A 10,073-nucleotide genomic window follows, 5' to 3' on the forward strand; every position below is an offset into this window, starting at 1 on the left:
CAAGGAGAGAGGAGGCAAGGAGAGAGGAGACAGGAGGCAAGGAGGCAAGGAGAGGAGGAGAGAACTTCAGTCAGTCTGCACATCTTCACACAAAGCTCTAATACACATCATGTAACTTTGTTTTGTGTGTGTGTGTGTGTGTGTGTGTGTGTGTGTGTGTGTCTGTGTGTGTGTGTGTGTGTTACATCCTCCAGCTGCCTCCCTCTTTCTCTGCCCAGCTGTAGATTGTCTGACCCGCATGCTTTGGATGCTCCACCTAACACACACACACACACACACACACACACACACACACACACACACACACACACACAGATTTTATTACATTTTAAAGTTTTGTTGTTTTGTTTAGGTGACATCTGACAGATGCAACATTTAGACAAACATCAGTGGTAAAAACTTTTTAAAAAAATCTGCAATAAGGAATTTTCTGTGTAAATTGAGTGCAGGATGGGATTATTATGTGTTTAACTGAGCAGAAGACAACATATTCCTCCAGCCTCTGGAAATACTGAACCTTCACTTGTATGTATTTGAACCACTGAGGGCACATGTCTATCTGTGTGTAATCTTTTATGTTTGTCTGTATTCTATGTGTGTCTCTTATATCTGGACCTTGAGTCTGTTCATAAAATAAAGTAAGTACACACACACACACACACACACACACACACACACACCTGTCTGATTGCAGCCTCCAGCAGGTCGAACAGCAGAGGGCTGGTGTAGGCAGACAGAGTTTCATCACCTGGTGGACGCGCACACACACACACACACACACACACACACACACGCACACACACACACACACACACACAGTGGGGGGCAGATGTAACTGATGACAGGGAGGTATGGTCTGATTGGCTGAGAGAACACAGAAGCAGCGCTCTGATTGGCTGAGAGCCAAGCATTACCCATGACTGCCTGGTCCAGACTGAAGTACGCCACAGCCTTCAGATGGAGCATGGACAGGTAACCCTGGCAACCACAAGGGCAGAGGTCAGAGGTCAGAGGTTAGGTAACCCTGGCAACCACAAGGTCAGAGGTCAGAGGTCAGAGGTTAGGTAACCCTGGCAACCACAAGGTCAGAGGTCAGAGGTTAGGTAACCCTGGCAACCACAAGATCAGAGGTTAGGTAACCCTAGCAACCACAGGTTCAGAAGTTTGGTAACCATAGCAACCACAGGGTCAGAGGTTTGGTAACCCTAGCAACCACACAGCCAGAGGTCAGAGGTCAGGGGAGGGCTCAGCAGGGCATTGACAGGATAAAGTTCATGAGTCAAAAAAACGAGAGAAGCCTCGGCTCAAACAGTCACATCCACGCTGCGCTCTGATTGGACAGACCTCCAGCCACTCAGTCGCTCCCACGTTCCCGAAATCTCCAGCGTCCCAACTGACAAACAGCAGACTGCGCCTCGGACGGAACCCTGCACACACACACACACGAGCACACACACACACACAGACACACACACACACACACACACACACACACACACACACACACACACACACACACACACACACCGATGGGACAGTGGGACCACAGACTTGATGTTGAAGTAAAATGTTTCCACTGAGGCAGGTTAGTTCATTAGTCAGTTTGTTAGTGACTTTCTACTTAGATAGTTTGGTTATTAAATTGTCATTAGTTAATTAGCTGATTGGTTGTTCACTGGTTAGCTAGTTCTTAGTTCTTATTTAATTAGATGTTAGGTAGTGAGGTAGTCAGTCAGTTTTAGTTAGTTAGTTGGTAATAACAGACTAACCAGTGGATATTTACCATTCTTCACCATGGCAGAGAAGGTCCGGGCCAGCTCCAGCAGTATGGCTGTCCCCACTCCAGACTTGACGGCCCCGGGCCCCCAGGAGTCCCTCTGCGCTCCCAGGATGATGTACTGATCTAACACACAACACAAACACACCGAGGTGTGTGTCCGTACCATGTGCCTGTCCTGGGACACTGTAACTTCACACTGCACACACACACAGCAATGAGGTGTGTAAAAGAGAGTGAAAGACGCATGTGTCTGAAGGAACCAGCTCAGCATCATGAACCCGGAGAACGTATTTGGTTCTCATGGTTTACGTGGTGTGTGACACGTTCCTCTCTGGACCCACCCGGTCTCACACAGAGAGCTGCTTCATGCTCTGTCAGATCGTTCTGCAGAGAGACATTCTGAGATAGTCCTCTCTCTCTCTCTGCTCGGGCCCTACCTGGCTCGACCCGGCCCTCCAGGGACGAGAAGATGTTGTTGAGCAGGACGGGGGACATGGTGTTGTGGACGCTCATCTTCACCTTGTGTCCTCTGGTCAGCTCTGGACCCACGACACAGCGGACGTACGGCAACCGCCCTCGCCAAGATGGAGGACAGGACGGGCCTGACAGCTGGCTGAGGGAGAGAGTGTGTGTGTGTGTATGTGTGTGTGTGTGTGTGTGTGTGTGTGTGTGTGTGTGCAGGACAGAGGTGGATGTATGGATGTATGTGAAAGTAAATATGACACCACCGCCCACCAGAACAACTGCCTGGACTGAGTCAGTAGCTACACAACTAAACTAAACGACCACTACACTGGTGAATTAACCAGCTAACCAGACCCACTAACTACATCAATAACCAAATGACTAACTGAAGAAACGACTACCTGACCAACTACCTGACAGACTGAGTGACCAACTAACTAATGAACTGACTAACTGACTAACTCCACTAACTCGCTGACTAATGAACTGACTTACTGATAACTGACTGACTAACTCGCTGACTAATGAACTGACTAATTAACTGACTAACTCGCTAACTAATGAACTGACTAACTAACCGACCAAATCGCTAACTAATGAACTGACTTACTAATAACTGACCGACTAACTCGCTGACTAATGAACTGACTTACTGATAACTGACCGACTAACTCGCTGACTAATGAACTGACTTACTGATAACTGACCGACTAACTCGCTGACTAATGAACTGACTTATTGATAACTGACCGACTAACTCACTGACTAAGGAACTGACTTATTGATAACTAACCGACTAACTCGCTGACTAATGAACTGACTTACTGATAACTAACCGACTAACTTGCTGACTTAATGAACTGACTAACTAACTAACCAACCAAATCACTGACTAATGAACGTAAGACCAACAGACACAAGAACTCTTTTATACCCACTGTTACTAGTTTTTTAAACACTATCACATCACTGTTTTTTTTAACGAGTACAGTTTATTGTTTTACATTGGTTTTATTGTATCTTTTTTTTTTTTAAATGTTGTATTTTTTTATGTTGTATTTATTTATCATGTCCACTGTTTTGGTGAGTTTTATGTCTATGTATGTATGGAGGAGTGTTCTCTCTGCTGGCTGCACAACAAATTGCCCCATTGGGGATAGTAAAGTTACCTTGATCCTTGATCCTTGAACTGACTTACTGATCACTAACTTACTAACTCCCTAACGAATGAATTGACTCACTAATAACTAACAAACTAACTTGCTAACTAATGAACTGACTTACTAATAACTGACCGACTAACTCGCTTACTAATGAACTGACTTACTGATCCCTAACTTACTAACTCGCTAACGAATGAATTGACTCACTAATAACTAACAAACTAACTCGCTAACTAATGAACTGACTTACTAATAACTAACTGACATTCTAACAAGTTAGCTCAATAAATGACAGACAAAATGATTAACTAACCTGCTGACTAATTAACTGACAATCTAACAAGCTACTAAAGTCAGTCACTAACTGACCAATGGACTGACTAACTAATTACCTAACTGAGTGACTAATGACTAACAGCTGGTCTAACCCAGTAAATAAGTAAGGGACTAACTGGTTAACTCATGAGCAAATAGCTGACTGACTCATTAACCAGCTAGCTAAATGACAGGCTAACCGGCAAACTAACGAGTTAACTCAAACTAACTAACTGACTAGCGTACAGCTGAACTAGTAAACTGTTGTTTACTGTGTACAGGTTAACTGGTTAATATCTGGCCAGCTTAGACAGTAAACTAGTTAAACAGTTACTCAATTAACCTGGTTACCAGTTAACCAGTTCAGCAGTTGACTGTCTGATTCAAGCACACTGGTAAACCCGATAAAACTGGTTAGCGAGTTCAGTCGGCATGACAACGATCAGCTAGTTAGCTGGTAAACTAGTCAACACGCTAACTAGTGAACTGTTAGCTGGTTAACTGGTTAGTGACATGCCGGTTAGCTAGTTAAGTGTAAACTGGCAAACATGCTAACTAGTTGACTGGCTAACAGGTTCACTGCTGCGGTTGTGGTCACCTGACTGAGAGCAAGGGGCGGGGCTTACCTGAGCAGCTTTGCAGCTACACTGGCACTGATTGGCTGCGCCGGGATGAGTGGCAGCCCAGAGGACCGAAGGGGCGGGAACTGGGCGTGGCTAAAGGAGGGGAACCCAGGAGTGAAGGGATCACCTGAGCCCAGGTGCACCTGTGATTGGATGACACACCAGGAAACACTCTCTGATTGGTCAGCGCTGAGGACACAGGGAACAGTGTGTGTGCGTGTGAGTGTGAGTGTGTGTGTGTGTGTGTGTGTGTGAGTGTGTGTGTGTGTTACATGCTCAGACACGGCGGTGTGTGTGTGTGTGTGTGTGTGTGAGTGTGAGTGTGTGTGTGTGTGTGTGAGTGTGTGTGTGTGTTACATGCTCAGACACGGCGGTGTGTGTGTGTGTGTGTGTGTGAGTGTGTGTGTGTGTGTGAGTTTGTGTGTGTGTGTGTGTGTGTTACATGCTCAGACACGGCGGTGTGTGAGTGTGTGTGTGTGTGTGTGTGTGTGTGTGAGTGTGTGTGTGTGTGTGTGTGTGTGTGTGTGTGTGTGTGTGTGTGTGAGTGTGTGTGTGTGTTACATGCTCAGACACGGCGGTGTGTGTGTTCAGTCCGAGGCGGCGGGGGTCCTGCGGCAGGTCGGCGGGGTCGGGGTAGATCAAAGCTCCGCCCGCTCCGTTCCTCTGAGCCAACCAGACCTTCTCTGCAAAGCTGACCCCGCCCCCGACCCGCATCACCACCACGCAGCCAATCAGAGACACGCCTGCGCTCTGCAGCCAACCGAAATCCTCCGCACGGCCGTAGTTGGCGTAGACCACGCCCCCCTGGAGAGGGAGGATGGAGGGTACGGTTGCCATGGTGACATTTTCAGATGTGCCTGTCTGACTCTCAGAATGCCAGCCTGTCTATCTCACATCCTGCCTGTCTCACAACCTGCCTGTCTCACAACCTGCCTGTCTCACCGTCGCGCTGCCTGTCTCACATCCTGCCTCACATCCTGCCTGTCTCACCGTCGCGCTGCCTGTCTCACATCCTGCCTCACATCCTGCCTGTCTCACATCCTGCCTGTCTCGCCATCACGCTGCCTGTCTCACATCCTGCCTCACATACTGTCTGTCTCACATCCTGCCTGTCTCACCGTTGCGTTGCCTGTCTCACATTCTGTTTCACATCCTGTCTGTCTCACATCCTGCCTGTCTCTCCGTGGCACTGCCTGTCTCACAGCCTGCCTGTCTCACCGTGGCGCCACCTGTCTCACACCCTGCCTGTCTCACCGTGGCGCCGCCTGTCTCACACCCTGCCTGTCTCACATCCTGTCTGTCTCACATCCTGCCTGTCTCACAGCCTGCCTGTCTCACATCCTGCCTCACATACTGTCTGTCTCACATCCTGCCTGTCTCACCGTTGCATTGCCTGTCTCACATTCTGTTTCACATCCTGTCTGTCTCACATCCTGCCTCACATACTGTCTGTCTCACATCTTGGCTGTCTCACCGTTGCGTTGCCTGTCTCACATTCTGTTTCACATCCTGTCTGTCTCACATCCTGCCTGTCTCACCGTAGTGCTGCCTGTCTCACATCCTGCCTGTCTCACCGTGTCACTGCCTGTCTCACACCCTGCCTGTCTCACAGCCTGCCTGTCTCACTGTGACACTGCCTGTCTCACAGCCTGCCTGTCTCACAGCCTGCCTGTCTCACTGTGACGCTGCCTGTCTCACACCCTGCCTGTCTCACAGCCTGCCTGTCTCACTGTGACGCTGCCTGTCTCACACCCTGCCTGTCTCACACGCTGCCTGTCTCACCGTGGCGCTGCCTGTCTCACACCCTGCCTGTCTCACAGCCTGCCTGTCTCACCGTGGTGCTGCCTGTCTCACACCCTTCCTGTCTCACAGCCTGCCTGTCTCACCGTGTCACTGCCTGTCTCACAGCCTGCCTGTCTCACCGTGGTGCTGCCTGTCTCACACCCTTCCTGTCTCACAGCCTGCCTGTCTCACCGTGTCACTGCCTGTCTCACAGCCTGCCTGTCTCACACCCTGCCTGTCTCACAGCCTGCCTGCCTCACAGCCTGCCTGTCTCACCGTGGCGCTGCCTGTCTCACACCCTGCCTGTCTCACACCCTGCCTGTCTCACAGCTTGCCTGTTTCACACCCTGCCTGTCTCACCGTGGCGCTGCCTGTCTCACACCCTGCCTGTCTCACACCCTGCCTGTCTCACAGCCTGCCTGTCTCACACGCTGCCTGTCTCACCGTGGCGCTGCCTGTCTGGCTGTAGGGGCAGTAGTCCAGCGGGTTGAGAGGAATCTGTTCAGAGATCAGTCCTGCAGAGTCCAGCAGCCACAAGGTGTTCCTCTGAGACCTGCACACACACACACACACACACACACACACACACACACACACACACACACACACACACACACACACACACCTGTGACTTGTGCAGCAGCTGTTTACATCCAGATAACCACTTATCATTCAGCTCCAGTCTGTGCTGGTCTGTAGTGGTCTGTACTGGTCTGTACTGGTCTGTACTGGTCTGTGCTGGTCTGTGCTGGTCTGTAGTGGTCTGTGCTGGTCTGTGCAGGTCTGTGCTGGTCTGTGCTGGTCAGGGGCTGGTCTGTACTGGTCTGTACTGGTCTGTAGTGGTCTGTGCTGGTCTGTGCTGGTCAGCACTGGTCTGTACTGGTCTGTAGTGGTCTGTGTTGGTCTGTGTTGGTCTGTGTTGGTCTGTGCTGGTCTGTGCAGGTCTGTACTGGTCTGTGCTGGTCTGTGCTGGTCTGTAGTGGTCTGTACTGGTCTGAGCTGGTCTGTACTGGTCAGGGGCTGGTCTGTAGTGGTCTGTGCTGGTCTGTACAGGTCTGTGCAGGTCTGTGCTGGTCTGTACTGGTCAGTACTGGTCTGTGCTGGTCAGTACTGGTCTGTGCTGGTCTGTGCTGGTCTGTACTGGTCAGTACTGGTCAGTACTGGTCTGTGCTGGTCTGTGCTGGTCTGTGCTGGTCTGTGCTGGTCTGACCTGCTGGGGAACTGCAGCGTGGCGTACAGCGAGTCGGTCCAGGTGTGGTCCATGTGCAGCTCTCTGAAGCGACGCAGGATCTCTGAGGCCAGAGACGCTCCTTCAGCCGAGCCTGCAGGGTGGCTGGCCCTGCTGACACGCCTGCACACACACACACACACGCACACACATGAGCAAAAAGAACATCGTCATCTGAACAAATTAAAATAATACTGTTTGTGTGTGTTTGTGTGTGTGTTTGTGTGTTTGTGTGTGTGTGTGTCTGTGTGTCTCTGTGTGTGTGTGTTTGTGTGTGTGTGTGTGTGTGTGTGTGTGTGTGTGTGTTTGTGTGTGTGTGTGTTTGTGTGTGTGTGTGTGTGTGTGTGTGTGTGTGTGTGTGTGTGTGTGTGTGTGTGTGTCTGTGTGCGCGTGTGTGTGTGTGTGTGTGTGTGTGTGTGTGTGTGTGTGTGTGTGTGTACTTCACGGTGGAGTCGATGTCTTCCTCCTCCAGCAGCTTCCTCATCATCTCTCTCAGCTCCCCCAGGTACGGCCCCCCCCCTCCCCTTGCAGGATGGGGTGCTGCCCCGCCCTCCTTCTCCTCTGGCCCCTCCCCCTGGCCACAGTGGCTCCGCCCACCAAGCACCGCGTAGCCCAGCAGGAACGCTGCACAGACACAGACCACGCCCCCTTTAATCTCACCTGATATCAACACCTGTGCAAAAGTGTGTGTGTGTGAGTGTGTGTGTGTGTGTGTGTGTGTGTGTGTGTGTGTGTACCGGTGATAAATATGGCGGCTGCGGACAGACACAAGAAGATGGCGGCTCTGCGGTAACCATGGCGACACCGCCTCACCAACGATGTGAAGTCGCTTCTTGGCCCCGCCCCCAGGTCATCCTCTGATTGGGCAAACCTCATCTCCAGCCTCTGGACTCCGCCCCCTTCGTCCTCCTCGGCGGCGCCGCCCGGCTGGTCGAGCGACACAGAAGAAGACTGGAGAGAGAGAGAGCAGGAACACGCCGCTACGTTTCCATGGCAACCACAAACTAGCACAAATGCCCCTCCCCTTGACGGCCCCCGAACTGTTACCATGGTGACAACACCTGAACACATGCTTGACGACCCTATGTGAGCCCTTAGAACCTCTGGGACCAACAAGGACCTGCAGGAAACCCAGAACCCTTTAGAACCCTGAGGAAACATCAGAATGTTTGCGAACCTTCAGAACCTTTCAGAAACCTTAGGAACCACCAAAAACGTTAGGAACCATCAAGACCATCAGGAACCTTCAAAACATTTAGGAACTGCATAAACCATGAGGAACCTTCAGAACCTTTAAGAAATCTTAGGAACCACCACAAACTTTAGGAACTTTAGAGACAATCAGTAACCTTCAAAACATTTAGGAATCATAGAAGCCATTAAGAACCTTCAGAACCTTAAAGAAACCTCAGGAACCACCAAAAACTTTAGGAACCATCGAGACAATCAGGAACCTTCAAAACATTTAGGAACTGCAAAAACCATGAGGAACCTTCAGAACCGTTAAGAAACCTTAGCAACCACCAAAAAATTTAGGAACCATAGAGACAATCAGGAACCTTCAAAACATTTAGGAACTGCAAAAACCGTGAGGAACCTTCAGAACCTTTAAGAAACCTTAGCAACCACCAAAAACTTTAAGAACCATAGAGACAATCAGGAACCTTCAAAACATTTAGGAATCGTAGAAGCCATTAAGAACCTTCAGAATCTTTAAGAAACCTTAGGAACCACCAAAAATTTTAGGAACCATCAAGACCATCAGGAACCTTCAAAACATTTAGGAACTGCATAAACAATTAGGAACCTTCAGAACCTTTAAGAAACCTTAGGAACCACCAAAAACTTTAGGAACTCTAGAGACAATAAGGAACCTTCAAAACATTTAGGAATCATAGAAGCCATTAAGAACCTTCAGAACCTTTAAGAAACCTTAGGAACCACCAAAAACTTTAGGAACCATCGAGACCATCAGGAACCTTCAAAACATTTAGGAATCGTAGAAGCCGTTAGGAACCTTCAGAACCTTTAAGAAACCTTAAAAACAATTAGGAACCGCAAGGAACCTTAGAAACCATTAGGAACCTCAAGAACCTTTACAGATCGGTTCCAGGGGTGGCACAAGGTGGAACATGTGTTCTTCCTCTCCCTGCTGTTTTAATCAGACGTAACGAGCCTTACAGAAAATAAAATTAATAAATACAATAAATATATATATATATATATATATATATAGAAAATTGCCAGAGTGGGCAAAGTTCTGGAAATATCTGGCAAAAAACTGAATATTTTGAGAAGGCCCCCTGGCCCCCTGGCCCCTCAGCCCCTCAGCCCCCTGGCCTCCCAGCCCCCCTCAGCCCCTTAGCCCCTGAGCCCCTGAGTCCCCTCAGCCCCTTAGCCCCTGAGCCCCTTAGCCCCCTCAGCCCCCTCAGCCCCTCAACCCCTGAGCCCCTGAGCCCCCTGGCCCCTTAGCCCCTTAGCCCCTTAGCCCCCTTAGCCCCTTAGCCCCCTCAGCCCCTTAGCCCCTGAGCCCCCTGGCCCCTTAGCCCCCTGGCCCCTCAGCCCTCAGCCCCCTGGCCCCTCAGCCCTCAGCCCCCCGGCCCCTAAGCCCTCAGCCCCCTGGCCCCTCAGCCCCTTAGCCCCTTAGCCCCTCAGCCCCCTGGCCCCTCAGCCCCTTAGCCCCTTAGCCCCTCAGCCCCCTGGCCCCTCAGCCCCTT

General features: G+C 50.3%; 1 protein-coding gene across 1 annotated transcript in view; it reads right to left on the reverse strand.

Moving 5' to 3' along the window:
- The window catches only part of tfr2 (transferrin receptor 2), a 12,453-nt gene extending 4,026 nt beyond the window's left edge, over positions 1 to 8,427 (reverse strand). Inside the window, exons 1-13 of the mRNA XM_030076803.1 lie at positions 8,404 to 8,427; positions 8,094 to 8,307; positions 7,797 to 7,980; positions 7,339 to 7,479; positions 6,573 to 6,681; positions 4,908 to 5,150; positions 4,350 to 4,489; positions 2,218 to 2,393; positions 1,784 to 1,903; positions 1,345 to 1,427; positions 915 to 978; positions 681 to 748; positions 186 to 256 (exon numbers count right to left, since the gene is read on the reverse strand). Of these exons, the coding sequence (XP_029932663.1) occupies positions 186 to 256; positions 681 to 748; positions 915 to 978; positions 1,345 to 1,427; positions 1,784 to 1,903; positions 2,218 to 2,393; positions 4,350 to 4,489; positions 4,908 to 5,150; positions 6,573 to 6,681; positions 7,339 to 7,479; positions 7,797 to 7,980; positions 8,094 to 8,307; positions 8,404 to 8,427 (1,637 nt within the window). The remainder of the gene's footprint in view (positions 1 to 185; positions 257 to 680; positions 749 to 914; positions 979 to 1,344; positions 1,428 to 1,783; positions 1,904 to 2,217; positions 2,394 to 4,349; positions 4,490 to 4,907; positions 5,151 to 6,572; positions 6,682 to 7,338; positions 7,480 to 7,796; positions 7,981 to 8,093; positions 8,308 to 8,403) is intronic.
- Between the last annotated feature and the right edge of the window lie 1,646 nt (positions 8,428 to 10,073).

The sequence above is a fragment of the Myripristis murdjan genome, chromosome 18, assembly GCF_902150065.1.
Source record: "Myripristis murdjan chromosome 18, fMyrMur1.1, whole genome shotgun sequence".
NCBI classification, from domain to species: domain Eukaryota; kingdom Metazoa; phylum Chordata; class Actinopteri; order Holocentriformes; family Holocentridae; genus Myripristis; species Myripristis murdjan.